Consider the following 26,763-nt stretch of genomic DNA (forward strand, 5'->3'; position numbering starts at 1 on the left):
ACAGGACTGAGTGACTGAACTGAACTGAACTTCACTTTTCTGAGACTTAGTTTCTTTTTCTATAATGTAGATGTTACATTGTTTACTTCCTCAAACTGTGATAAGAGTAAAATGTAAGTAAACCGCCTCAAGGAGGCAGTTTGTTTTGAGCCTGACAGCTCCTTGGGACTTTTGGTTTGAGTAAAATGCTGTTTCCTGGCATTTCCGGCTCCTGGGTCTCATCCTCCTGGACTGTACTGATGGATTCCCAGAACCTGAGGCACAGCGGACACAGCAGCATCTGATGGCCTGTTTCCTTCTCTCCACTCTAGAAAGGGGCCGCCATGAAAGGCTTGCAGATGGCTGGGCCCATCCCCACTCACTCCCTCGAGTCGGCCGGACCCCCAGTTGGGAAGAAGGGAACCTCAGCTCTGTCTGCCCTGCTGGAGATGGAGGCTAGTCAGAAGTAAGTGCCCAGTGGAGGGAGACACCTCCGTGCCCCGCAGGCCCGAGTGCAGTGAAATGGTGCCGTCTGCCAAGGAGCCAGTAACTGACAAACGACAGGCAGGTGAAAAGAGAGGTTCGTACGTGGTAAGTGTTGAATGTGATGAAATAGGCCAGAATTTATAAACTTGACGTCTGGAGCTTGATTTGAAATACAGGTACAATTGGTTTGGTCCACAATGTTGTTTTTTTGGTTGTTGTTGGTTGATTTTTTTTTGTCTTTATTTTTAATAGACTTTTCTGTTTTTAATTCAGTTTTAGGTTCAAGGCACAATTGAGCAGAAGGTACAGAGGGGCCCCATATACAGCCTTCCCCACACAGCATCCATGTCCCTCACTGAGCAGCCCGTTTGGTGCAACTGATGGGCCCAGAGTGCCCCGTTTATTTGCATCGAGCTTCACTCTTGGTGTTGCACATTCTGTGGGTGTGGTGGTGGTTTAGTCTGGTCATAATTCGTGTCTGACTCTTTGCAATCCCATGGACTGTAGCCCACCAGGCTCTTCTGTCCATGGGTATAGATAAACTTACAATGACACATAGCCACCATTAAAGAGTAGTTTCTCTGCCCAAAAAACACAGAATATTTTTAGAATATTTGAGCCAGTTTTTTTGTTTGTTTGTTTGAAGAGTTCATATAAGAACCTTGACTTCTGGGGCCTGGAGGTCCAGTGGTTAAAACTTAGTGCTTCCACTGCCAGCGGCATGGATTCAGTCCCTCATTGGGAAACTAAGATCACACGTGCTGCACAGCCAAAATAAATAAATAAATAAATAGTAAAAAAAAAAAAAAAAAAAACCCAAGAAACCTTTAAAAAAATCTTAATTTCTTAGTGAATTCCTATATGAGAAAATAGCTAACATACACCTACATGATACATGGTTATACGAAAAATATAGACAACGTCATACAAAGGTATGTTACGTGTAATAAGTAACATTTGCTCTGCTTGAGCTAGTGGAGACTCGGTTAGCACTGGGTCCCCATTCAAGCCTGGCCACGGTGGATGGGCTGGCACTTTAGGCGGGCTTGTGCCCTGGTTCACTGTGGAGCCAGCGCATCCTCTGTGCTTGCACTTAACTTGGTCCCTCAGTCCGCCACCTGACCAGCTTCTCTAGGCGTTAGAGTGTGTGGTCCCTTCATGAAGAGCAGGCGCTGCAGCTCTCAGGACCCCAGAAGGATCCCATCTTGCTTTGGGATGTGGGATTTAAGATATCTTTGTTGGAAGGGATGCATTTATTCCTGGGGAGGTGGGACTTGGGGAAAAGGAGAAAACATTGCCACAAGCCTTAACCCCGCCCCCTCCACCCTACCAGCCAGATCAAGTCTCCTCTGTGCTCCCCGGCATCTGTCCGGTGGGCTGGGGTTTCCGAGCCGTGCCTGCAGGAGCCCACAGATGTTGAGCTTTCAGAAGGTAATGTGAGTGAGCTTGTGGCCCAGCGGGAGATACAGCTGCAAAGACAGCGTGGGAAGTCAGACTCGAAGCTGTTCCGATAGCAAGAGCGGTCGTTTGAAAGTTTCTTTATTTTAATGTAAAATTTCAAACATTAAAAAAAAAAAACGATTAACATAATTAATCCCCATTTACTCATCACCCAGCTCTAATGATTGTTAACTCAGGGCCAGTCTTGTTTCATTTATATCCCACTTCTCTTCCTTTTTATTTCTTATAAAACCCCAGACAGCTCATCTCTTCCTCTATAAGATTTCAGTGTGCATCTCTGAAAGATAAGTACTCTTAAAGCCGTAATATCATAATTCACCTAAGAAGTCACAGCAGTTCCTTAATATCGTGAAATATTCATGCAGCATCTTTGGCAGAAGCGGTGTTTGCAGAGATGGGTCCTGCATATGGGAAGGCCTGGTGGATGGGCTCAGGAGGCAGAGGCCTCACTGGTTGAGGTGAGAGGCAACAGAGGCCGGAGGCGAGGATAGGGTAGAGAGAAAGGGATACAGGGGGGAGGGAAGAGAGTGGCCAGGGTGACGGTGGGGGGTTGGGGGCGGGCAGATGACAGGCCAAGCTGGGATAGGTCAGGCCCATGATTGAGGGTGCTGGGGCCTCCAGAAAATCTGACCCAGGAAAGACCCCACAACTCTGGCTACAGATTGTTCCTTAGCTAATCGGAGACCTTTCCCTCTGGAAAAAAAGAACAAGGAACATATGTTGCTGGGAGGGGTGTGAAGCTGGGGGTGGGGGAATCTTATTTTAACGTGTCAGTGAGTCATTGTTCCGAGCGCTCCATGGAGCCTCTTTCTGCTCAGATGGAAAGAGGAGGGACGTCTTGGGGTGACAGTGTCCCCTAATGTGTGGGAGGCGCTAAGCTGACCCCACAGCCGGAGGCAGAACAGGGCGCCCCGAGATGTATTTTCCCCCAGATGGCTGCTCCTGGGCGACATGGTGCCTCTTCTCAGAGCTGGAGGCCGAGCAGAGGGAGCCAGGCCTTTATGTAATATTTGCTCTCGTGGTGTTCTTTACCTTGTGCTTTTCTGTATTTTTTGCTACACCAAGCAGATCCAGTTTTATTATGGAAAACTGTGTTGCATCAATATGAAGAAGAGCTTTAGAAGCTTCACCTGTAGTCCTGCCATCTTATCACGAGTATCGGTTTCCTCCGGTTCCCCCCGGTTCCCCTGAGTCTTTGCCTGGAGGCGCTTACGTGGCGTCAGGCTCTCGTGGGAGGCAGGGGCCACGGGAGAAGGGCTGTGGGCAGTCTGGGCTCTGTGGCTTCTGTCTGATGGAGAGAAACTGACATCAGGGAGTCAGAGCAGGGCGTGAGCCCATGTGGCAGTCGTCATGGCCTCTGGGAAGAAGGCAGTGTGCCCCATGCGTCTCGTGTGGGCGTGCACAGCATAGCGGTTTTTTTGGTGGCGTCCCCTCCCCTGAGCTGAGGAGCCTCCAAGGGCAAGATAGGTCCTAGGTGTCTCTGAATCCCCAACCCCTGGTCCATAGGTCAGCACGTAGATGGCAGCTCAGTACACGAGGGTTGTCACCCGAATCAGACGAGGGAACCCTGGGGCAGAGCCAGGGAAATGGCCACGGCTCCCAGGAAGCATAGGAGGACATCCCAGTGTGTGTGTGTGTGGACGAGGCCCAGAGGAACACGTCATGATGTGATGCAGAGACAGCACGATGTACGGGGCTCAGGCAGAGTTGAACTCTGCGTATATGAATCACCCCTCAGAGTAGCCAAGCGATTGGTGTGGGGAGGTGTCTGTCTCTCCAGTATTCACGCTAATGGGTCCAGACGGAGCGCTCTAACATTACCACGTGTGGGCTCCTATGTGCTTACGGGTCTAGCAGAGGTCACCAGGGACCGCTCACATCGCCAGACGCCGAGGCCTCCAAATAGAAGCGCACAGCATACTTGAGGAGAAGTTCCTGCCCATCACGCCTGAATATGCTCAAACCCCTAGATACAATTTCTAGTTCTCAGGAAGTGCTGGGTGCAGAGGAGCTGGGTAAACAATAAAGGGATGTGATGAGCACATCCAGATGGTAAATTTACAAGACCAGTGGGCTCCTTTCTCCCACAGATAAATTGCAGGATATGGAGAGATGAAAAGAGCTTCTGGCTCAAAGGATGCTCGAGAGACATGACTGACTGCAGCGTAGGGACCTTCACTGTATCCAGCAAACACACTGTAAAAAGTTTTTTTGGAGACAATTAGAGAAATAATGATACTAGAAAATTTTTAAAAATGTAAGTGTGTTGATGGGATTGTTATTCCTTTATTTTCTTCTAGAGATGCAATACACACTGAAGTGTTCATAGATGAAATAATAGCATATGTGAGTTTTGCTTCCAAATAATCGGAGTGGGTAGCTATAGATGGGACAAGATTGGCTCCATCATAAATGATCCTGGGGTCCAGGTAGATCATGAGTTTGATTACATTATCCTGGATTTTCATATGGGTTTGAAAATTTTCCATGATAAAAACCAAAAAGAGAGAGTATAGCAGGTTACTATGGAAACCAGTTTTTAATCTCCGATATGAGTTCACCTCCCCATCAGTAACAGACATGTCAGAATTTAAGACGAGAGAAACGTCCCGAATTGGTTTCCCAGGGGAGGGAGGGGGCAGAGGACTGAGGGAGAGGCCCGCTGCAGGAAAGCCCGCTGATGCCTCTGGTCTGCCCCTGGAAGTGAGCCGAGTTGGACCAGGGCCAGGCGTTTACACCCTTTGGTGATGGTTCACTGTCCCCGGGCAGCCTGGGGAGGGGCATGGGCCCCGCTGGAGGGCTGCTGGGGGGCCGCCAGACAGCACAGCAGCTCCCGGCGCAGTGCGGCCACACAAGGGTCTAGGCCTCACAGTGCCCACGGCGAGTAGGGTATGTCACAGTAACAACTGAGCATTTAAGACTGGGATGTGAGCCTCCTGGAACTTACCAAATAAGAGTCAGTGATACAATAAAAGTCTAATTTGCGGGCTCGTTTGAGTTACAGTTTGTTATTGTTTAGTCGTTAAGTCATGTCTGATTCTTTTTGTGACCCCGTGGACTGACCCCTCACCAACTCGATGGACATGAGTTTGAGTAAACTCCGGGAGTTGGTGATGGACAGGGAGGCCTGGTGCACTGCAGTCCATGGGGTCGCAAAGAGTTGGACACGAGTGAGCAACTGAACTGAACTGAACTGAACTGAATGGACTGTAGCCTACTAGGCTCCTCTGTCCATGGGATTCTCCAGTCAAGAATACTGGAGTGGGAAGCCATTCTCTCCTCCAGGGGATCTTCCCAACCCAGGGATCAAACCCAGATCTCCCACGGCAGGTGGATTCTTTACCACTGAGCCACCTGGAAAGCCCTAAGTTACAATGATTCATGGTTTATTTTAGAAATATAAATGTCAAAGTAGGCGTCTATGGACTCCAGAACCAAGATGGGAGGAGATGTCGTAAGAAAACCATAGTTGTCTTGTGTCTGAGATAATGCCTGTTATGCACGTGGCTTTTTTTTTTTAGGCGGTGAGAAGGGATTAAGTGTGTGCATTCGCAAGATTAACAAATCTTCAAAATGTGTAAAGAGTTGACATGGTCCCCCCTGTTTAGTTGTGCTCAACAGTAACACAGGCCTAATTTTCAGAGTGTGCTTCTGGTAGTCTATTTAATAAAAACTGAGGAAAAGCTCTGTCCCAGAGAGTTGAAAGCATGGTGTTCACGGATGGAGTGACTCAAACCCTGTCACTTGCCTTTTCAAAAGAATATGTAAACCCTAAGCTGTGCCAAGATACTTTTATTTTCATTTATTTTTGGCTGTACTGTGTGACGTGCAGGATCTTAGTTCCTCCACAAGGGATTGAACCCACATCTCTGCATCTTAACCACTGGACCACCAAGATGCTTTTAAAATTGAGCTATTTTCTGATTTTCAGTGGCAGCTGGCAATCATTCCGGACAGTGAATGAAATTAAGGGCACCACACAAGGTGTGAGGCGAAAGAAAGGGAAAAGCGTGTTTCAGAGATGACGGCCTCAGGGCAGTCTCCGGCTCGTCGTGGCCGACGCTGGTCCTTCCCCGGGCCCTGAGCAGAACCGCCTGTGTGTGTGTTTCCTCCTCTCAGGTGCCTGGGAGAGCAGCAGGCAGCGACGCACGGGATCAAGAGCTCCGCCGCGCCGGCCGAGAGCGGCGCTGTGGCCATGACTCCCTCCTACGTGGACAGCCCGCGAAAGGTAAAGGAGCCCCTCGGATGGGCAGGGGGCCGGCGTGTGCGCTCGGGGCCTCGCCGGGGAAGGTAGCGCACAGCCCTCGGAGCCCGAGCCAAGTGTGCTGAGGAGTTGGTGAACCCTTGGTCGCATCACTGTGTTGATGGCGGGACTTGTAAGGAAGCTGACTACCTGGAAAGCAGGTGTATTAATCAGTCAGGTTAACTGGGTCAGTCAAGACTGAAGCTCTGGCTTGAGCTGTGACGCTGGCCTCTGGTTGCCCTTCAGCTCCATCCTCAGCCCTCCCTGGCGAGGGTGGGGAGGGATGGGGTGGGTGTGTGAGTGGGCGGGGGGAGGATAGAAAAGGGCTGAAGCAGATTCCAGGAGAGCTCCGTCTTTGGTGAACGGAACGCCCATCAGTCTGCATAGATTCCTGAGAAGTAGTCAGACGGGGGTGTCCTGGGACACAGAAGCCAAAACCTGGGACTTTGGCCCCTGCACGGGGTTGGCGGGTACAGCAGAGCGGCCGAAAACTCCACAGGGCAGGCTTGTCGTGTCCTCGAAGACCAATAGGTCCGACTCTGTCAGCTCCTTCTCCCCAGAAATTCAGAACCTGAGATCGTTCTCATGTGGCCGCACGTTCCCTCATCTGGTTTCTCTCACTCGGAGACGAAGCAGATTCAATAGATTTTTTTATTTTTCAACACTGTGGCCAGCTTATATATCCATCTGCCGATTTATTTTTCTTCCACATCATGAAGATTTCCCCGGCTCATTATTTCTCCAAAGTATGATTTAAAAAAAACAAACTATATAATATTTCATCATGTGACTAGACCGTCATTTGTTTAAAACAACATGTATGTGGTTTCTGATTTTTAAAAATAGTTTTTGGTAAGCATTCCGTAAGGTTTTTATAATTATTCTGCAATGTATCACAATTTCAAATAATGCTGCAACAGCCTTGCACACAATTATTTGATCACATCTCTGATTATTTCTTCAGGATAAGTTCCTAGAATTAGATGACTAGGATGGAGGGATTAAAATCTCGAGAAAAATAGCAACCGAGGCTGCAGGCAACTTGGGGAATTCATAAACCTGAGACGGCAAACCTTAAGAAATATTTTAGTCTTTGTGGGCTTAGAGGCAGGACCCAGGTTATCATGTGGACTCTTCCTCCACCATTTAAAATTTGAAAAGCTCTCAACTCACAGGCTGGAACAGCCAGGGGACCAGATTTTTTTGTAGGCTGTTCTGCAAGCCCACCTCTAAGACAGTGGCTCTGGGTCCAGTCCCCAGTGTAGTTTGTGCATCAGGAACGACCCGTCAGTGAAGGAAGTCTTTTCATCTGTCCTCATGGGTGCCTCACGTCAGCATCTCCGCTTCTGTGTGTTCTGGCAGAGGCGGGGCGCAAATAGAGCATGGGAACACACAAACGCCTGTGTGCTGTCCACAGGATTAGAAGCCGGGTGGGGCCCGTACTGAGAAGTGAGAGACTACAGAACCGCACGGATTAGGGTTAACATATGCCAGTGACCAAATGGGAGACTGTTGTCCACAGCACTCCCCTCATCATCCGGCTAGACAGTGCAGTCCACACATGGGTCTGCCGGGTGTAGATTTCCGAGTGGTCCGGGGGAGGCAGAGGGGTCAGGAGACGGCCCGCCACTGTCTCCAGGGAGACTCCTACATGTCAGGACATGTGGAGGGTACCCACGTGCGCGTCTCCACGGCTCGTTACTGGAGCTTGTTGTGGCTGATGGGCCAGGACAGCAGTCCTGGTAAAAACAGACAGTGAAATACTTCAGTGATTCTCCTTTTAGAATTAAAGAAAAGTTGTAGGCAAGCAGAGATCTTCAGGTATATGGAGTGCTACTTCCAAATTTCAGTGATGACATTAAAAAGTGCAAAGATTTTGAAGGGGCAAGAGGATATGTCCTGACCTTAAGAAGGAAGGAGGGAGGGAGATGTGATTGGAAAAGTTCTCTCTGCCGTTTATGTCTCAAGTCCACGGCAGCCTGAACCTCTCAGGGATGGCGGGGAGGCCGCTCCAGGAGCCCCTCCTGGTGAGCACACACGTGTCTGACAGTATAAATGTCTCAGCGGCTTCGTGGTGTCGTTACACAACCAGTAGAGGAGAAGGTGCTGCTGCTTCTGTGTCCCTGGTTCGCTTGGAAAATTTAGCAAGAACTTTTCCTGCACTGAATCCTCTTCTCTCATCTGCTGCCGTGTTTAGTAACAGGTGGAAGCACAAGCTTCAGGTGTCCATGTATCGCCCAGAAATCTGGGGGTCTCCCCACCAGGCCAGGACGCTGCCCCCAGTCCTGCCCTGTGCCCCCCGACACACAAGCTGCCCTGCGGCCTTCCGGTCCCCTCGGCATGGGTCTGAAGGACGTTCAGAGCTATGTGGGGATGCAGGCGTCCAAGCTGGCCTCTGATGAGACCTGAGGCGCTTGGACACACCTTCCCCCAGGTGCTGCACCTACATGGCTGGGATGCTCTGCCTGGGAAGGTGTGGGTTTCTGCTAACGCTTTGCATCTGGATATCCTCCTCCTGGGTGGATGGGTCTCTCTCGTCTCTCTCTCTTCCCCTTTTCCCTTCATGTGCCCTTCTTTCTCTCCTTCCCTCCTGGTTTTTGGTTTTCCCTTCGCCCCTTCCTCCTCCTGCAATGGTTCACGCTGGGCCACGTGCCATCCTCCACCCCCTCGCACCTGCCGCCGCTTCCTGCTGCTCTGACCTCAGGACGGGGCCTTCTTTATGGAGTTTGTCCGCAGCCCGCGCACAGCATCATCCGCCTTCTACCCGCAGGTCAGTCCAACCCCAGGGCCCTGCAGCCCATGCATGCCTGTCTGTCAGTTGAAGCCTTGACCTGGCCTTCAGCTCGGTGCTGAAAACACCTGGAATTGGGCTGAAGCCGAGTTTGAGGGGCAGCTGAAATTGAATTTGATCTTGGAGATGCAGTACCTTCTGTTGGTAGCGACAAAGGGGTATCAGTGTCCCCGTCTTTGCCCACGTGATTGCCACTGACTCAGCCACATGGTCGCATCTTCCCCTTCAGGTGTTTTTGTCCGTATGATGTAGCAACCTGACTTAAAGGCTGAACTCTTTTATTTTTTTTCCTGGTAAGCATCATAAGGGCAGGGGAGGTTTTATCTTTTTTAACTTGTTATTTTATATTGATTAACCATGTAATCGTACAAACACTAGTCTGGCCCACCATCTGCTTTTGTCAATAAAGTATTATCGAAACACAGCCACACCCCTTCATTCGCATCATTGATGGTTGCTTTTGTGCTTTTTCATGCAGAGTTGAGCAGTTCCAACAGGCCTTATAGCCCACAAAGCCTAAAATAATTACCATCTGGTCCTTGACAGAAGATATTTGCCAACTTCTGATTTAGAAGATAACTCTTTAACCACATCCTGGTGTGGGCTGGTGGTGGGGTTCTGACTCAGGAGCGGTAGACAAGAGATAACCCACAGAGAGGCCCAGAAGGGGCACCTGTGCCAGAGAGCTGGGTCTGGTCCCCTCCATTAGCTTCTAACTTAGTTTCATGGCGTGACACCTCTTCCTAAGTCTTGCTGGTTGAGGGCAGATGGTGGTTGGTAATTGCAAGCTGCCTCTCGCTACGTTTCTCTGTGTATTTATGGGGCTGGCAAAGTCTATGTGGTCCTTTTTTTTTTTTTTTGGCAATTCATTGAGCCTGATGTAGAAGAGCAAATTGGTTCTTTCAGAACCAGGGATGACTGTCTCCCGGGGGACCTTTGGTAATACCTGGAGGCATTTCTGTCCCAGCTGGAGCAGAGGGAGATGCTCAGGGGGTCGTGGCTAGCGTCTGGTGAGCAGAAGCCAGGGGTGCTGCTGAGTGTCCACCGTGCACCTGGCGGTCTCCACAGCCAAGGCTTCATGGGTGCTCAGCCACTCTTTGCGGCCCCAAGACTGTAGCCTGCCAGGCTCCTCTGTCCATGGGATTCTTCAGGCAAGAATACTGGAATGGGTTGCCAATTCCTCCTCCAGGGGATCTTCCCTGCTCAGGAATTAAGCCTGTGTCTCCTGCATTGCAGGCGGGTTCTCTACCACTGAGACAGCTGGGAAGCTCCCACAACAAAGGCTTATGGCAGCAGTACCCTAATGGCAGCAGTACCGTGGTTGAGATGCTCTGTTTTATTTAGGAGTGATGTTTTTTAATCATCTAATAGAGTATCTGATACTGTTCTTCTGGAAGTACTCGAGACCCCGTGTGAGAGAGACCAGGCATCTTGTATTTTGCCAGAAGTGCTCTTGAAGGCTGGCCGTTCTCTCCAGATGTCCGCTGCCCGGTGTGGCCTCTCTAGGTGGGGTGGGGGGGGGGGGGTTGTAGTCCTGCCCGTCAGGCTGTTTAAAGGGAATGAGACAGAAAACCATGATGTGAAGCAAAGTGTACCAGCCCCCAGGCAGGGGTCCAAGACCGAAAGTAAAGCAGGTTTCTGTTCGGGGACCAGAGTGAGTCAGGGAGTGTTTCACCAAGGGAGCAGCGCTTGGAACGCAGCGTTTGTAGCCCACATTGGTGGGGAAGGGCGTCCCGGCGGGGCACACAGACAGGACTGAACACCGGGGTTGACCCTGCTGGAAACGCAGCCATGGGTATGGGGGGGGTGTGTGCGGAAGCCCCCGGTTTTGCGAGTCGGGTCTCAGTCCGATAGCTTGTGGAGAGACTGGAAAGATGTCAGGGTAGCGGAGTGATGGGGTTAGAATTGTCCTTTAAGAGGGTGAAGCTGGAGTGCTCGCAGGTAGGGTGTGTGGGGGGTGGGGTCGGGGAGCTGGGTGGTTCATGGGCACATCTGGTGGGCCCTGGGAGTCAGCAGAGGGGAGGCCACAGGATGAGGCCTCTCCTTAAGGGGTGAAGCGGGAGAAGGGAGCTTCAGATGTGCCTGAGGTGTGAACCTGGACAAACGGGAAGACTGATGGTGCCCAGGACGGACGTGGGTGAGGAGGATAGGGCTGAGGGGTGGAGCTGCTTGTCTCTGCTGTCTCCCTCCTCCCAGCCCTGGGGGACAACACCGGCCCCTTCACTCCCGCTCTGGGGATCTTCTCTAGTGTAGGCCTTGCGGGTTGAGTCAGGTGCTGGTCTGGAGGGTTTGCTGTGCGCAGCGGCCGCCCGTGGCCGCGGTTTGGGGTGCGTGGGCCCCCCCTACTCTGATGGGAGAGGGTGCACGCCTGGTGGGGGGTGGCCCCTGGATGCCTCAGCACCGCCCCCAGGGACCAGCGGGGACTGGGAAGGAGAGGGACAGGGAGGACCGCACACGTGAACAGCCTGAAAGGTTTTTGGCTTTTGGCGTTAACTCTTAAATCTCCTGCAGGTGTCTCTGGACCAGACGGCCGCCCCAGTGCTGGACGGCAGCAGCTTGGGGGTGAGCACAGGCCAGTCCGTGGACAGGGGCAACAGCCAGACCTTCGGGAACTCGCAGAGCTTGGGGGAACAGTGCTTCCCCTCCGCCAACTCCAGCGATAGCGGGTGAGACTCAGGAAGACCACACTTGTGCTCCTGGGCGGTGGGGACGCTCTGACCTCAGAGGCCGCAGGGGCCGGGGGTCTGGATCTCGGGCCCGAGTTCTAACTCGGCTACGAGTTATGTCTGGGAGCCCAGACCAGTCAGTCCTCACTGGCACCTTCCGACGGGGCTGGTGGTCCGTGCCCTGCCCTCCTCACAGACTCCTGTAGAGACACCACAGCATCAGGCGCTGTGTGGGAGCTGGGCTCGTCTGGGCCTCTCGTCTCTCCAGGCCCATGTCCCCAACCAAGGCTGGTGGACCCTTCAGCTCCTGCTGTCCAGGGCACAGGAAAGGCATGCACATTTCTGCTTCCTTGTTGCTCACGAGGGTAGAACAGCAGGTTCTCTTCTGCTTTTGGAAGAGGAACTAGGAATGTCTAGGCTGGAGAAGGCCAGGACAGACACGAGTCAGAACGCCTGGCTGAATTACAGAGAACACACTCCATCTCACGGCATAGAGCCCCAGGCAGCTGGTCCTGCCTCAGGGAACCAAGCTCTCTGCCGCTGATGATGTTCGCATGACAGAGTGGCCTCTGTCCAAACGCTTGTCTCAGGGACTCAGGTATCGGAAGGAAGTTCACTTCCAGGGTCTTTCTTTAAAGGCTTCTTTAATGTCTGAGGTTCTGAAATGCTCCGGTGGGTCCCGGACCCGCCGAGTAGGAAGAGGAGGCCAAGACAGGGACACCTGGGGAGGGGGTGGGGGTTAAGGAGCTTCTGGATAAGCCCCAGGTTTGGTGTGGCCTGTGCCTGTGTGTCCTGTGCCCAGGGACCTGGGTTTAGTTGCTGAGTATTCAGCATCTTTATGATCCGTCATATCTTCAAGGAAGAACTCGCGCAGCAGGTGATGGGAAGCTCTGGGCGCTGGGAGCAGGCAGACAGGATTCAGATGTGGACCCTTGATGCCTCCTGGCTCTTTGACCTTCGCCAGTTCTTTTTTTGGGGGGCCGTACCATGTGGCATGTGGGATCTCGGTTCCCAACCAGGGATCGAACCTGTGCCTTGTACACTGAAAGCTCGGAGTCTTAACTACTGGACTGCCAGGGAAGTCCCCTTCACCAGCGTCTTTCACGTCTCCAAGTTCCAAAGGGTGGCTGTTACTGTCGTGTTTAGTGTCATTGACCGTTTTGGACCTGGTGGGCGTCAGTCCATGCTCAGTATTTATACATGTTAACCTCCCAGCAACCCTGGAGGACAGGAACAGTGTCCTCCCCAGTTTTTAGATGAGGAAACTGAAGCCAAGCAAAACCAGAGGCCCTCCCACTGGTGGTGATGACCGTGGGGTTCTGTCCCCCGTGCTCTGACCACAGTACCTAGTCCTTGTGTGTGTGCTAAGTCGCTCAGTCAAGTCCGACTCTTTGCGACCCCATGGACTGTAGCGCACCAGGCTCTTCTCTGTCCATGGGGATTCTCCAGGCAAGAATACTGGAGTGGGTTGCCATGCCCTCCTCCAAGGGACCTTCCCAGCCCAGGGATCGAACCCTCGTCTCCTGCAGCTCCCACACTGCGGGCAGATTCTTTACCGCTGAGGCACCAGGGGAGAAGGGTGTGATATGTGGGAGGCCCAGAGCTTCCCTCCAGGGAAATATCTTGGAAGTGGTCAGGCCTGACATAAATTGTTCATAGGGGAGATGCTTGTTAAAGGAAGCCAGTCAGGACACAAAACCACTTTGAATTCTTTTTTTTTTTTAAATAAGTTTGTTTAGTGGGAGGATAGTTGCTTTACAATGTTGTGTTGGTGTCTGCCCTACAGCCATGTGAGTCAGTCATAGGTATACCCATGTCCCCTCCCTCTTGAAGCGCCCTCCCACCACACCCCTCTAGATTGTCAGAGCACCAGGTTGAGCTTTCTGTGTGATAGAGCACCTGCCCTTTAGCTAGCTGAGTATTTCACATGTGGTACTGTGTATATTTCAGCTACTGTCTCAATTCATCCCACCCTCTTCGGCCCCAGCTGGGTCTGTAAGTCTGCTCTGTAGGTCTGAGTCTCTATTTCTGCCCCACAGATAGGTTTATCAGATCAATCCAACCAGCCCAGCCTGAGGGCAACCATGATGTTTATATAGTCCCTGGGGGTCACAGGGACCCAAGGATGGGGTTTAAAGACATATATATATATATATATATACACACACTTATTTGGAAAGGGCTTCCCTTGTGGCTCAGATGGAAAAGAATCTGCCTGCGGTGTTTGATCCCTGGGTTGGGACGATCTCCTGGAGAAGGAAATGGCAACCCACTCCGGTATTCCTGCCTGGAGAATTCCATGGACAGAGGATCTTGGCGGGCTACAGTAAATGGGGTCGCAAAGAGCTGGACACGACTGAGCGACTAACACACACACACACGCACGCTTTGGAAGCAGGACAGCCCCTCTGAGATATCCCTAGGAGGTAGCTGTCCGGACTTTGCTTCAGTGTCTTCAGTGTCCAGATCGTCCTGGCTTCCTTCTGTTTGCAGCGCTCAGCAACTGGCGGCCAGCTCTCTGACATCTTCCTCCACCCTGGTGGAGATCCTGGAGGCCATGAAGCACCCCTCGTAAGTGGCTGAATGCAGGGGGTCAGAAGTTCCCATGGCGTGACCCAGGGTACTGCTCAGGTAGTGGGGTTTGGAGGGTTTATACCTGACTCCTCAACAGCTGTGTGGCCTTGGGCAAGTTACTTGGCCTCTCTGAGCCCTGTTACCGTGTTTGTAAAGCGGGACTACAGTGGTTGAGTCACAGGTATTCTGAAGGCCAGGTCTCCCCCTCCCCGTTCTCCTTTCCCCTCTCACACCTTCCTGTGTCCCGCCGCAGGGATTTCTCTGGGTCTGGGAAGCGTGGGGAGAGATTGCACTGTGAGGGTCCTCACTTCCGTGGGGGAGCCTCCTCTTTTTCTACCTTCTCTCTCTCCTTGTTGCCTCCTTGGAACTCAGGACAGGTGTCCAGCTGCTCCCTGAGCAGAAGGGCCTGTCGCCGAGCTGCTTCATCAGCGCGGAGGTGGTGCACTGGCTGGTGAACACCGTGGAGGGGGTGCAGACGCAGGCCATGGCCGTCGACATCATGCAGGTGAGACCGCGGGCCGGGCGGGGCGTCGCGGGCCCGTCTTGCTTTGAAAGGCACTTCTGTACCTGACTTAAATGTGAGGCAGGATCTGCCGTGTGCACTGAGGTGTTCTGGGCAGACTCTGTGCTTCTGATCCTCGGGGGGAATCCCGTGAAGAGTGCCCAGGCCAAGCCCTGTCTCTGCCTCAGCGCCCTCCTGGCCCCCTGCGCTTCCCAGAGCGCCGGGCACAGCCGAGTGTGGTCTCTGTGCATCCCGTTCATCCTCTGCCCCGACCGGGCCCCTTGCGAACAGGGCTGCTCCGACCAGGTGTTTCCACGTCCCCGGTGCCCGAGTATTGCTTGGCACGTGGTAGGCACTGAGCCAGCCCTCGCTGAATTTAATGACGTTGTTCTGAACTGGGATAAAACTCGAAAAGTGGGCAAGGGAAAGCTCAGTGCACACCGTCCTGTCCACACTGAGGCCCCCACGGAGAATCAGTGACATTTGATCGACATGTGTCCGTATAGTGAAATTATTAAAGACATACATGAGAATTATATCACCCTAGCCATTTATTTCTGGATAGAGAGGAAGGGAGTGAGACCTGGGAGAATCCGTAGAGATCTTAGAGTTTTGTTTAGTTTCCTTTGGCTCCGCTGCATGGCTTGCAGGATCTTAAACAAAAATCTCTTAAGTCTGTGTAGCGAAAAGTTAAATTAGTCGAAGGTGGCTGATGGTATGACCTGGATTTTCTTTGTACTTGTGTGTGTGTTTGAAATATCTAATGACACTGTATTATGAGTTTGAGTTTTATAATGTAATCTGTATCAGGCACAGCGTTTAACACAGTGCAACCGATATAGCTGATGGGGAGGAGAGTGGGGTCTGAGGGGTTCCCCTGCAGGAATTTCAGAGCTTCGCTGACTCTCCTTCTAGAAAATGCTAGAAGAGCAGCTCATCACACACGCCTCTGGCGAAGCCTGGCGGACCTTCATCTACGGCTTCTATTTCTACAAGATCGTAATGGACAGAGATCCTGAGCGAGGTGAGGCTGACTATGGCCTACGAAGCAGGTATTTCCTGGCGATGTGCCCCCTCAAACTACAGGGACGCCGTCCCCTCGGTTGATGGACATGTCAGCCTCCCTGAACATCTGTACTTACTTTGAGCATCACTGGAGGATAAAACAGTTTTTTAATTGAAATAGAGGTCACACAACATGAAACTAGCCATTTTATTTATTTTTGCCTTTTTATTTTTGGTCATGCCACGTGGCTTGTGGTGTCTTGGTTCCCTGATCAAGGGTTGAACCTAGGACCACCACTGTGAAAGTGCCTAACCACTGAACCACTGGGAAGTTCCCCCAAACTAAGCATTTTACAGGGGCCAGTTCAGTGGCACATAGGGCTCGCAGTGGCGCGTAGCCACCACCTCTGTCTAGTTCCGTGACCTTTCCATCACCCTGAAGGGAAACTCCATTCTCATGGGTGCTCCCTCCCAAACTCTGCCTCGCCCAGGCTCTGGCCACCAGTCAGCTGTCCGTCTCTAAAGGCTGGCGCGTTCTGGACATTTCTACCCAAGTGGCCTCATGCCCTCCACAGCCTTTCATGGCTGGCTTCTTAGCGCTGTGTTTTCAGATTCACTGCATCAGGCGTGAATCGGTGAGAGAACACGAGCAGCCGTGCTAAGGGGCCCCCCACCGTCCTCCGCAGTGGCTGTGCAGCAGCCCACCACCTGGCACACGATGGCAGTGGACGACTTCGCCAGCTTCCAGCGCAAGTGGTTCGAGGTGGCCTTCGTGGCAGAGGAGCTCCTGCACTCGGAGATCCCCGCCTTCCTGCTGCCCTGGCTGCCCAGCCGGCCAGCCTCCTACGCCAGCAGGCACAGCTCCTTCAGCCGCAGCTTCGGGGGCCGCAGCCAGGCCGCCGCGCTCTTGGGTAGGTGCCTGGGCCGGTGGGGCCCGCGGAGTCCTGACAGGTAGCCAGCCAGAAGGGCGATGCCGTGGGAACCAGGGTTAGGGCCACCGTGACTGTCACGCTGGGGCTGTCAGCGCTGCAGGCTCCTGTGCAGCTCCCGCCGGCTGAGTGGGGCACATGCGTTACTGTCCCAGCCAACCAGCAGGGCTCAGCAGTCGGCAGGTCAGGCCAGGTGCTAGTCCTGCATGGACCAGACCATGTAGTCACTCTGCCCAGGGGGTCAGGACACCGGGTGTGAGCGACTGTTCTCTGCTGGTTTAACCCCTGCCAGAGGCTGTCCTCTTACCAGAGCATCTCAGGACCTCAGAAGAGGAAGGGGTCTCAGAGGTGGTCCATTCCAGGCACTCACTCTGAGCGTGGACCTCCCCTCTGTCCTCCCCACTAAATGTGCTTACCTTGGGGCATGCACCCCAGGACCCTTCCCTAAGGTGGGGTGAATACATGCTTATTGAATGGTGGTGACCTGATTTTGAGAACCAGACTGATGAGTTGAGATATGAGTTCTAGGCAAGGTGTCATGAGATTCCCCTCAAAGGCAGGTTGGAGAGACCCTGAAAACCCCCCAGAAGGAGGGGAACAAACATAACACAGCCCAGACTCCAGTGAAATTCCTCTTTGTACTTGGTAGCCTGGAAGTGCCCGGCTAACTCGAGTTCCTGCCTGGTGGAATGGAAACCTTGCTGGTTTCCAGATCGTCAGAGTCACTCAGAGCCAGCGTGGCCAGTGCCCTGTGTGAGCGGTCGGGGCAGGGCACCGCCCATCACCAAGGCCCCCAGGCACGGGTGCAGGGCCCCGTGTGCTGCACTTACTCCTCTGTCAGGGTTTCTGCTTCTGGGAGAAGTGTTGTTGTCTTGGTTCTTGACAGGCTCTTCAGGAACATCCTGGGTGTCGGGTTCGATAACTCTGGAACTAGGCAGAACCTTTCACGTGTGCATGGTTTCTGGGAAAACACTATTCCAAGAGCTCGCATGATTGTTAGGGTGGACTGCTGCCCGTGGAGAAGTGCCGCTGGATTCGAGGGGGAGGGAGGAAACAGGGCCGATCTCAGTTTACAGAAGCCCCAGGTCTGGCCTCACCCAGAAAGACAGACCAGAGCCCTGGCTTTTGTTTACTTCTGAGCCAGCTTCAGGCCTTTGGTCAGGAACTCTACGTCTGACCCGTCTCTAAAACAGCCATCTTGGTTGAGAAGGATTTGTGAGCAGGAGCCCAGATCAGATGAGCTACTTTGGTGCTGACCCAGCATCAGTGGGCAGCACCCAGTCACTGGGACAGGGCATTGCATCTGTGTGCTCATTCATGTCTGACTCTTTGCGACACCATGGACTGTAGCCCACTAGGCTCCTCTGTCCATGGGGATTCTCCAGGCAAGAATATTGAAGTGGGCTGCCATTTTCTTCTCCAGAGGGGTCTTCTGAACGCAGGGATCGAACCCGTGTCTCCTGCATTGAGGAGGGTTCTTTACCACTAGGGCTACTTGGGAAGCTTAGGACAGAGCGTTAGATTTCAGTAAGAGTTTCCATTTCTTGAGAAAAGATTATAGAACTATTGCCTTCCTGGGTTGAAACCAAAAAGCAATACCCCCTCCTCACTCTGGTCTAGGCTGCTTGGTCTCTGGAATCGGAAGATCTGGGGCTCAGCCTGGCTGAGGTTCTGACTCTGATCTTGGCCAGGACAGTTCCCCTCCATGGGCTGCTGTTTCCCCATCTGTAGATCTGGGGCTGGATTAGATTAGAGGAGGCAAGCTATGAACAAAGAGGCCTATTTGTTCATTTGTTTGTTTTAAAATAACTTTGGCTTTAGAGCACTTTTAGGTTCACAGCAAAATTGAGCAGAAAGGACAGAGTTTCCGTACACTCCCTGCCCGCCCTGCCTCCCCTGCCATCGACATATCCCCACTGAAGTGGGATGTTTGTTGCAGTCAATGACCCTACACCAGCACATCATTATCAACCAGGTCCATGGCTTCCCTTAAAGTCTGCTCTGGGTGTTCTGCCTTTTATGGGTTCAGACAAATGTATAGCGACATGTGCTCACCATTATGGGGCTTCCTGGGTGGCACTAGTGCTGAAGAACCCTCCTTGCAATGCAGGAGACATAGGAGATGCGGGTTCTGCCTTCGAGTCAGGAAGAGCCCCTGGAGGAGGGCAGGGCACCTCATTCCAGCGTTCGTGCCTGGAGGAGCCCATGGACAGAGGAGCCTAGCGGGCTACAGTCCACAATCCATAGGGTCGCAAAGAGCTGGACGTGACCAGAGTAACTTAGCACAGCGCAGCAGCACTCACCATTATAGTATCACACAGAGTAGTCTCACTGCCCTAAAATATCTGCCTGTTTTTGTAAATAAAGTTTTATTGGAACATGGTGTGCTCATTCATTTAGGTAATGTCTGGCTGCTTTTGCACTCTTACCAGCAGCACTGAGTAGTGAGAACAGAGACTTTATAGCTGCACAACCTAAAATGCTTAATACCTGGACCTTCATAGCATACACTTGCCGAGCCCTGGACTAGACGGCCTCCAGGAAGCGTCTAGACCCTGCAGTTGCACGGCGATGCGCTCAGTTGCTTGCTCCTCCTCCTCACCCCCGCCTTCCTTTCCCTCCCCTGGGCACCCGCTGGCCTGCGTGCTGACGCAGCCGCCACTGTCCCGGAGCAGAGGACCGTGACCCTGGACGTGGACGTGAACAACCGCACGGACCGGCTGGAGTGGTGCAGCTGTTACTACCACGGCAACTTCTCTCTGAACGCGGCCTTCGAGATCAAGCTGCACTGGATGGCTGTGACCGCCGCCGTGCTCTTTGAGATGGTGAGCCCCTGGGTGTGGTCGGGTCTGTGTAGGGATCCTCCCTTAAACAACTGTTCTCGGTTCAGGCTCCTGTTACCTTCACCTGGACCATTGCAACAGCCTCTCTCAAAAAATTAAACTGTCAAGAATTCAAACAGTTGGAAAAGGTGTCGATCAGGGAGTGTCTGAGCCTTGGGGCTCCTGACGTGTAGGACGGGTGTTCTCTGTCAGGAGCAGGGGGCCTGGCCTGTGCACTGTAGGGTGTTCTCTGTCAGGAGTAGGGGCCTGGCCTGTGCACTGTAGGGTGTTCTCTGTCAGGAGCAGGGGGCCTGGCCTATGCACTGTAGGGTGTTCTCTGTCAGGAGTAGGGGCCTGGCCTGTGCACTGTAGGGTGTTCTCTGTCAGGAGCAGGGGCCTGGCCTGTGCACTGTAGGGTGTTCTCTGTCAGGAGTAGGGGCCTGGCCTGTGCACTGTAGGGTGTTCTCTGTCAGGAGCAGGGGGCCTGGCCTGTGCACTGTAGGGTGTTCTCTGTCAGGAGTAGGGGCCTGGCCTGTGCACTGTAGGGTGTTCTCTGTCAGGAGTAGGGGCCTGGCCTGTGCACTGTAGGGTGTTCTCTGTCAGGAGCAGGGGGCCTGGCCTGTGCACTATAGGGTGTTCTCTGTCAGGAGTAGGGGCCTGGCCTGTGCACTGTAGGGAGTTGAACGGCATCCTTGGTCTCTGCCCACAGTGGCACCCCCTCCTGTGTCAAACAAAAATGTCTCCAGATTTTGCTAGTGTCCCCAGGGAGGGGGGCATTGCCCCCAGTTGAGAATCCCTGGTGTAGAGCAAAAAGTAACCCTCTCTCCCACCCTCCCCTTGTTCTCTGGAACGTCCATCTCCTGCCCTGACACTTTACTGGTACTGTGGAGACATTCTGTGCAGGTAGAGGCCCTGTCACTTTTTTTTTTTTTTTTTAAGATAATTTTCTGAGAATTTCCTGTCACCTGTGTATCTTCTGTATAAATAAGTTGGGTTTTTAATTGCTTTTGCCTCATTTTGGGGGAAAGGTTTTTTTTAAATAACGTTGTTTCGTAAAAGTTAACATACGTGGGATTTCCCTGGCAAGTCCAGGGGTTAAGACTCAGTACTTCCACTGCAGTGGGGCTTGGGTTCGATCCCTGGTCCGGAAAGCTAAGATTCTGCATGCTGCTTGGAAAAAAAAAAAGAAGCTGTGCATGACAGGAGACTCTGTGTTTCTGCGCTTCCCACCAGGTCCAGGGTTGGCATCGCAAGGCTACGTCATGTGGCTTTCTGCTGGTGCCGGTTTTGGAGGGGCCCTTTGCTCTGCCCAGTTACCTGTACGGCGACCCGCTCCGGGCCCAGCTGTTCATCCCACTCAACGTCAGCTGCCTGCTCAAGGAGGGCAGCGAGCACCTGTTTGACAGTAAGAGGCACCCCCCTCCCGAGGGCTGTCACCTGCACAGAGCCCGCCCCCCGCCCTGCCCACCAAGGTTGCCCCCCAAGGCACCAGGAGGGAGCTCAGCTTCTCGTGGGTGGTGAAAAGGAGGGGCTTCTGGACAAGGGACCAGCGTTTCATCCTGGTTTCTTCACTTAGTGGCTGGCCAGCCCTGGACAAGCCACCTAATGTCTCTGAGCCTCAAATGGCTTTGTTTCTAAAGTGGGGGTGGCCAGAGCTGCCTTGCCAGCTCAGCAAGACCCTCGTGTGGCCTGGAGAGCATGGTGGGTGGGAGGGGCGCCGCTGTTTGGGCTCTCCCGTGCCCTCCTCTCTCTGCTCCAGCCTGACTGGCTTGGGTGGCAGGAAGCTGAGCCGCGCGGGAGGCTTGCACCTGCTGCTCCACGCAGCAGGGCTGGAGAGGGGAGGCGCTGAAAGTGGAGCAGGACGTGGTGCGCTGTAGTGCACGGCTGAGGCACCTCAGCGCCTGGAGGGCTCCAGTCCCACGGCACAGGGAGGCAGGGCAGAAGGAGGACGGAGGCCCCGAGCCCAGCCCTCCCCCAGAACGGAGCCCACGGGGCCAGCCTCGCCCGCCTGGCTCCAGGGGCAGGTGTGCCCAGATCAAGGGGTGAGCTGTGTTCACACAGCACAGACTTCCTATCACCAAGCACGCTGTGATGAGCATATTGTTAGCTCCTGCAAAGCGTTCCATAAGCTCACAGATGACCTTTTTATAAGGAAAAGCTGGAGTCACTGCTGGTCATCCGAGCCCTTTAGCTTCCTAGGTGTAGAAATTATCAGTGTGGAAGAAGAAACCTTTGAGGCAAAGGAGGTGCTTTTCCCCGAGTTCTCGTGAGTCTATGGCATGGTTGGTGGCAGAGAACCATTCTCCCCCACCCCCACGCCGGGGTGCAAAGAGCTTTTGTTCTGAAGATACATCGGTATGTTTTTTACATCTTGGAAGACATTTTTGTACAGACACAACGTTTTCAGCAGTAGCTGGGGATCCAGGCAAGCTGCATGACCCTGGAGGCCATAGATCCCGTGGTCCTTAGAGTTTATGACATTCCCCCACCCCCCGCGCTCTTGTTGCCTCTTGTGGGATGGCTGCAGAGGGACCGTTTTCTGCAGTCCTGAAATGCCAGGTGTTTATATCCGTGTCTGATGACTTTAAGCCAGGCACTGCCTCCTACTGCTGCTGTTAATATGTTGCAGAGAAGGCGAGATCTTCACGCACACCATCCAAAGACTCTTCTGGGGTCTCCCACCTTCGCTGTAACTGGGCAGGAGTGCTCACAGGGCTGGTCCCGGAGGACATTGCTGTATGAGCTGATGGTTTTCCCTGCCAGTTGTAACCCAGTCTGCAAGACCAGCATCTTCTGTTGGTTGCCATGGTTACGGCTGAAAGAAAGGCATCCTAGTTGAAAGAAATAAGGACTTGAATCTGAAAATCGATTTTCTTGCTTCTGTGCCATCTCTCCTCCTGTTCTCTCCCCTTCTGATAAGGAATTCAACATCTTAAAAACATGACGAGAATGTGCTGTGTCTTGTTTTTACCAACTAAAGCCAAAGTCTTTTATTTTTTTTTGCTCTTTGGTTACCCAGAATCCTCACATCTATCGTACACATAAAATTCCAAAGAAGGAGAGAGCAGTCAAGCCTCTGCAGGCTCCCCTGGCCTCTGGGACGCCGTCTTGAGTGCTTGCTGTGCTAGTGCTCAGCACCCTGACCCCCAGAGCAGCCCCAGCCCATGGCCTCTGCTGTGTGACAACTGCCTCAGCCCTGCCACCTCCTTGCCCTGCTCCTCTCCTCACACCAGCCAGGCCCCAGCATGAAGTGGGCGGTGGGGGCGGGCACCCATATACCCCACTCCACTCCCCTCCCCAGCTGATCACTTTTCCAAAAACGATTTTTATATTGATTTGCTTCAGTTTCCCCACCCCTAAACTGGAAGATTGGTAAATCGTTTTTCTCTCCTCGGAAGCAAATAGCATGCACTTAAAGCTTGTCCTTTGCTTAGATTTAATATCCTGCTCCTTTCTGCTTTTGGCACAGACTTCATTAGAATGAGTCTCATAGCAAGTTCTGGCAGCTCACACTGGTCGCTGAGGACTTGTGTTCCTCCCCTCTCTAGACCTTGATGGAGCTTGGAGGCTGTCGTTCTCTTTAGGACGTCCCTTCTTGGGGTGGAGGCCAGTCCTCCTGAAAGCTGGAAAAGCAGAGCTTGGGCTCAAGGAGGGAGAATTGCCAAGAGCAGTAAGGGATCACGGAGGCCGGACCCAGGGCTGATTGCAAACCTTGGAACAGCAGTTCAGCATTTGTTCTTTTTTTTCCTTTCAGGCTTTGAACCAGAAACATACTGGGACCGAATGCACCTTTTCCAGGAAGCCATTGCACACAGGTTTGTTCTTGGCAGGAAGGAAGCACGGGGAGGCCTCAGTGTTCGTCTCCAACAGTGAAGCTAGTCCAGTTCCCTTTCCTGGGAGACAGACCCAGGCTGCCAGGGACGGGTTTACTGCGTATCTCCTACGGGTCCCTCTGCCGTGGTTCCAGAGATGAGCACCTCCTGGCCAGTTCCTGGAGCTGCAGTTTTTCAGGCCTGATTCCCTCTCATTCGTGTTGGTGGGAGAGCAGAGAGCCGTCTCTTCAGCCTCCACCCAGAGCCAAACTTGCCAGGAGATGAAAACCCGTAGAATTTTTCAGGAGCCCCTTGACCCATGTTGAGAAGACAATGAACACTTAACAAGCAATAGATACATTCAGTGGCTACTTACTGAGACCTGCTATGTGTACCAAGGGAGGCCTGTCCTAGGCTCAGGCCAGTCCAGCTCTGTCTCCAGAATGTCCCTAGCTCAGTGTCCGGTGGCCGCCTTGTGTCAACCATAGACAATCAAAGCCTCCTGTGCTGCGTTTAGGTCATACCACCTTGTTCAGGTGCCCTCCGCTGTCCCAGCCCCACCGTGCACACACACACCCCTGCCATGCACACAGACACCCACTGTGCACACACCACTGTGCACACACTCACCCTGTACACATATGCACACCATGCACACAGACCTCACTGTACACACCCCTTCCACTATGTATACACACCCCCACATACCATGAACACACATCCCCACTGTGGACACACATCCCCACTGTGCACGCACACAGTCACTGTGCACATGCACACAGATACCCACATACCATGTGCACACATCCCACCATGCACACTCCCACCGTGCACACTCCCACCGTGCACACACTCCCACCGTGCACACAGACACCATGCTCACTCCTACCATGCACACACACACTGTGTACACACACCCCATCATGCACAGACACCCCCACTGTGCACACACCCCACAACCATAAGATGAAGTCCAGACCGTTCAGCCTCCTCCACCCAAACCGGCCCAGGCCTGCCTTAGATCTTCCTCTGCCCTTGTCTCTGATCCCTGGTAAAGGCTGTGAAATAAGTGCTGGGGACCTGACTTCCTCCTCCCAGGAGGAGGGTGTACAATTCGGGGCAGTTGAGTGAAGAGGTTGGTGCGAAAGGACTTTGGCGAGAGGCAGACAGGCCTGGCTCACCTCTGCCCCGCCCACCCCTCCACCAAGCATCCGTGGAGGAGTCGTGAGCTGCTCCGCCTTCGTGTTCTCCTGGGCTGTTGGCGGGGTTCCCTGACACTCCTGTCACCCAGTGAGCCTCCAGGAGACGGTGGCTGCTGTTAGGAAGACCCCAGCCGAGTTTGTCAGCAGGTAGTGCTGATCCACGCTGAGTAGATAGCCTGATGGGAGAGTTGAGAGGAGGAAGCGCGAACTCTGGAGCTGTGCCCACAGGTGCTAGAACCGGCCGATGGTGATGAGCTCACGGTGCAAGCGGCCGATCGGTCGGTTGAATCTACGCTTCTGACTTCAGGTGTCCTTCCACAAAGAGCTGTCAGGTGCCCATGTGAGACCGGGAGCTTCTGCCGAGGGTGCAGCACAGCACCTCCCCAGAGCTCAGTCCGGAGAGGAGACGGGACCATGCCTGCCTCAGCGCTGCCTCCTCACAGCCCTTGTTTCATAAGCCCCTCAACTCGGGGCAGGGGCCGCGCTCGCCAGCTCGTCCTCCACAACGCTTGGCAGGCAGAGCTGTGATGAATGCGCTTCGTGGAAATAGAGAAACCAGGCACAGAACCAGCCATGGATGGAAAGCAGCCCCTCCTGCCTGTTTCCAGAGCAGCGAGGCCGGCCCCATGTGTTTCTCGCCTTAAGGAAAATGACTCCAGTTAGCATTGCTCAGCGCGAAGCCTTGATTGAGAAACTGCGCTTAGTGCAGGAGCCCAGACAGGAAGAGGAGTGAGGCCCGCCAGCTCAGTGGAGTGAAGACGAGGGCCTGCCCCGGGGAGCTGAGGGTCTCGGGGGTGGGGGGGCCAGGGTGATGGAGCGGGGTGGCTGGGGGGATGAAGGCTGGAGAAAGGCGAGCCAGCCAGGTGAGGGGCTCTCGGCTCCCCAGAGGGGGAAGGTGGGCGGGGCGGAGGGTGGGAAGCGGGGAGGACGGAGAGAAGCAGGGGACGCTCCACTGGGAGACTTTCCAGGTCCCCTCTCCCCGGGCCGGGCCGCCTGGGGGTCGTGCCAGCCACACTCCGGCGCAGGAGGTCCTCAGCAGCGTGTCGCCCTGAACTTCCTTTAGGTTTGGGTTTGTTCAAGATAAATACTCTGCGTCCGCTTTCAACTTCCCGGCCGAGAACAAGCCCCAGTACATCCACGTCACAGGTGAGGCGCCCCGGGCGCGGTGTGGAGGGTGGGGTAGGATGCTGTGCCCGGGGTCCCCTGCCTCCCTCCTGGCGGCACCGCCACCCGGCCCTGTCCCCGCAGGGACGGTGTTCCTGCAGCTGCCCTACTCCAAGCGCAAGTTCTCGGGGCAGCCGCGGCGGCGCCGCAACTCCACGAGCTCCGCCAGCCAGACCCTGTTCTGCGAGGAGCGCGTGGGCTACAACTGGGCCTACAACACCATGCTCACCAAGACCTGGCGCTCCAGCGCCACCGGCGACGAGAGGTTCGCCGACCGGCTGCTGAAGGACTTCACAGACTTCTGTGGCAACCGCGACAGCCGGCTGGTGGCCTTCTGGGCCAGCTGCCTGGAGAAGATGCACGCCAGCGCCCCATGACGGGCGGGGGCTGGGGCTGGCGTCCCCCTGCCCGTGAGACTCGTGGTGGGGACAGTTGGGCAGGCTCGGTGGGGGGGGGGGTGTGGGGGTGCTTGTCCCCCACCAGTGTCCATCCTCTTCCCGGAGGGAAGCTGCAGGAGCCTCTGTGCCCCGGGAGCGGGCGGGAGGGCGGCCCCGTGAGCATCCGCAGTCTGTTGGAGTGGGATCTGCCGCTTCCCGCCCAGGAGGAGCGCTCACAGGATGTAGAATTTTGTGAAATAATGTACCATAAGCTCACACAGCTGTATATACCTGTACAGAGCAGAAATGGGAATAAAGTGCCCCGGGCGGCATCTCGGTCCCCAGCCCGGTCCCCGGCGGCAGCTACCCCGTCCTGGGCTGGGCGGTCATGGGCCAGGCGGTCATGCCCCGTCCCCAGGGCCCAGGAGGCTGATGACGTGGCCGCGGACGCTGGGGAGGACTCCAGAATCCACCTGGGGTGTGTGGCTGTGAGTTCACTGAAAGTTGTCTCTGAGCTGAGAAGGGAAAGAAGGGCCTCCTGGCTCCTGCCCATCGGGAACAGGGTGGTGGTCCGAGGCTGGGAGTTCTGGTGACGTTTCCCAGCTCGGTGATTGCACCAGGGGCAGGGGGTGCCCCCAATACACCTGAGCGGCACCCGTCAGCCTCCCGGATGGAGAAATGAGCCTGAGGTGAAGAACCACACGGGGGTGGGATGCGGAAAACGTGGGGAAAGAAATGCATCCCATTACT

General features: G+C 54.0%; 1 protein-coding gene across 9 annotated transcripts in view; it reads left to right on the top strand.

Annotated features, from left to right (window-relative positions):
* DEPDC5 (DEP domain containing 5, GATOR1 subcomplex subunit) overlaps positions 1 to 26,058 on the top strand; it is a 76,933-nt gene extending 50,875 nt beyond the window's left edge. For 4 of the 9 annotated variants that reach the window (XM_068990037.1, XM_068990038.1, XM_068990044.1 and 1 more), the window contains 13 exons: positions 312 to 445; positions 6,046 to 6,154; positions 8,874 to 8,939; positions 11,472 to 11,626; positions 14,120 to 14,197; positions 14,573 to 14,705; positions 15,618 to 15,726; positions 16,394 to 16,618; positions 19,292 to 19,461; positions 20,692 to 20,863; positions 23,213 to 23,273; positions 25,536 to 25,618; positions 25,721 to 26,058. In XM_068990037.1, coding sequence (XP_068846138.1) covers positions 312 to 445; positions 6,046 to 6,154; positions 8,874 to 8,939; positions 11,472 to 11,626; positions 14,120 to 14,197; positions 14,573 to 14,705; positions 15,618 to 15,726; positions 16,394 to 16,618; positions 19,292 to 19,461; positions 20,692 to 20,863; positions 23,213 to 23,273; positions 25,536 to 25,618; positions 25,721 to 26,013 — 1,788 coding nt within the window. In that variant the 3' untranslated portion in view covers positions 26,014 to 26,058. The remainder of the gene's footprint in view (positions 1 to 311; positions 446 to 6,045; positions 6,155 to 8,873; positions 8,940 to 11,471; positions 11,627 to 14,119; positions 14,198 to 14,572; positions 14,706 to 15,617; positions 15,727 to 16,393; positions 16,619 to 19,291; positions 19,462 to 20,691; positions 20,864 to 23,212; positions 23,274 to 25,535; positions 25,619 to 25,720) is intronic. The other 5 variants (XM_068990043.1, XM_068990039.1, XM_068990040.1 and 2 more) reach the window with 2 other exon arrangements.
* Positions 26,059 to 26,763: the final 705 nt, after the last annotated feature.

This window comes from Capricornis sumatraensis, chromosome 17 (assembly GCF_032405125.1).
Source record: "Capricornis sumatraensis isolate serow.1 chromosome 17, serow.2, whole genome shotgun sequence".
Lineage (NCBI taxonomy): Eukaryota > Metazoa > Chordata > Mammalia > Artiodactyla > Bovidae > Capricornis > Capricornis sumatraensis.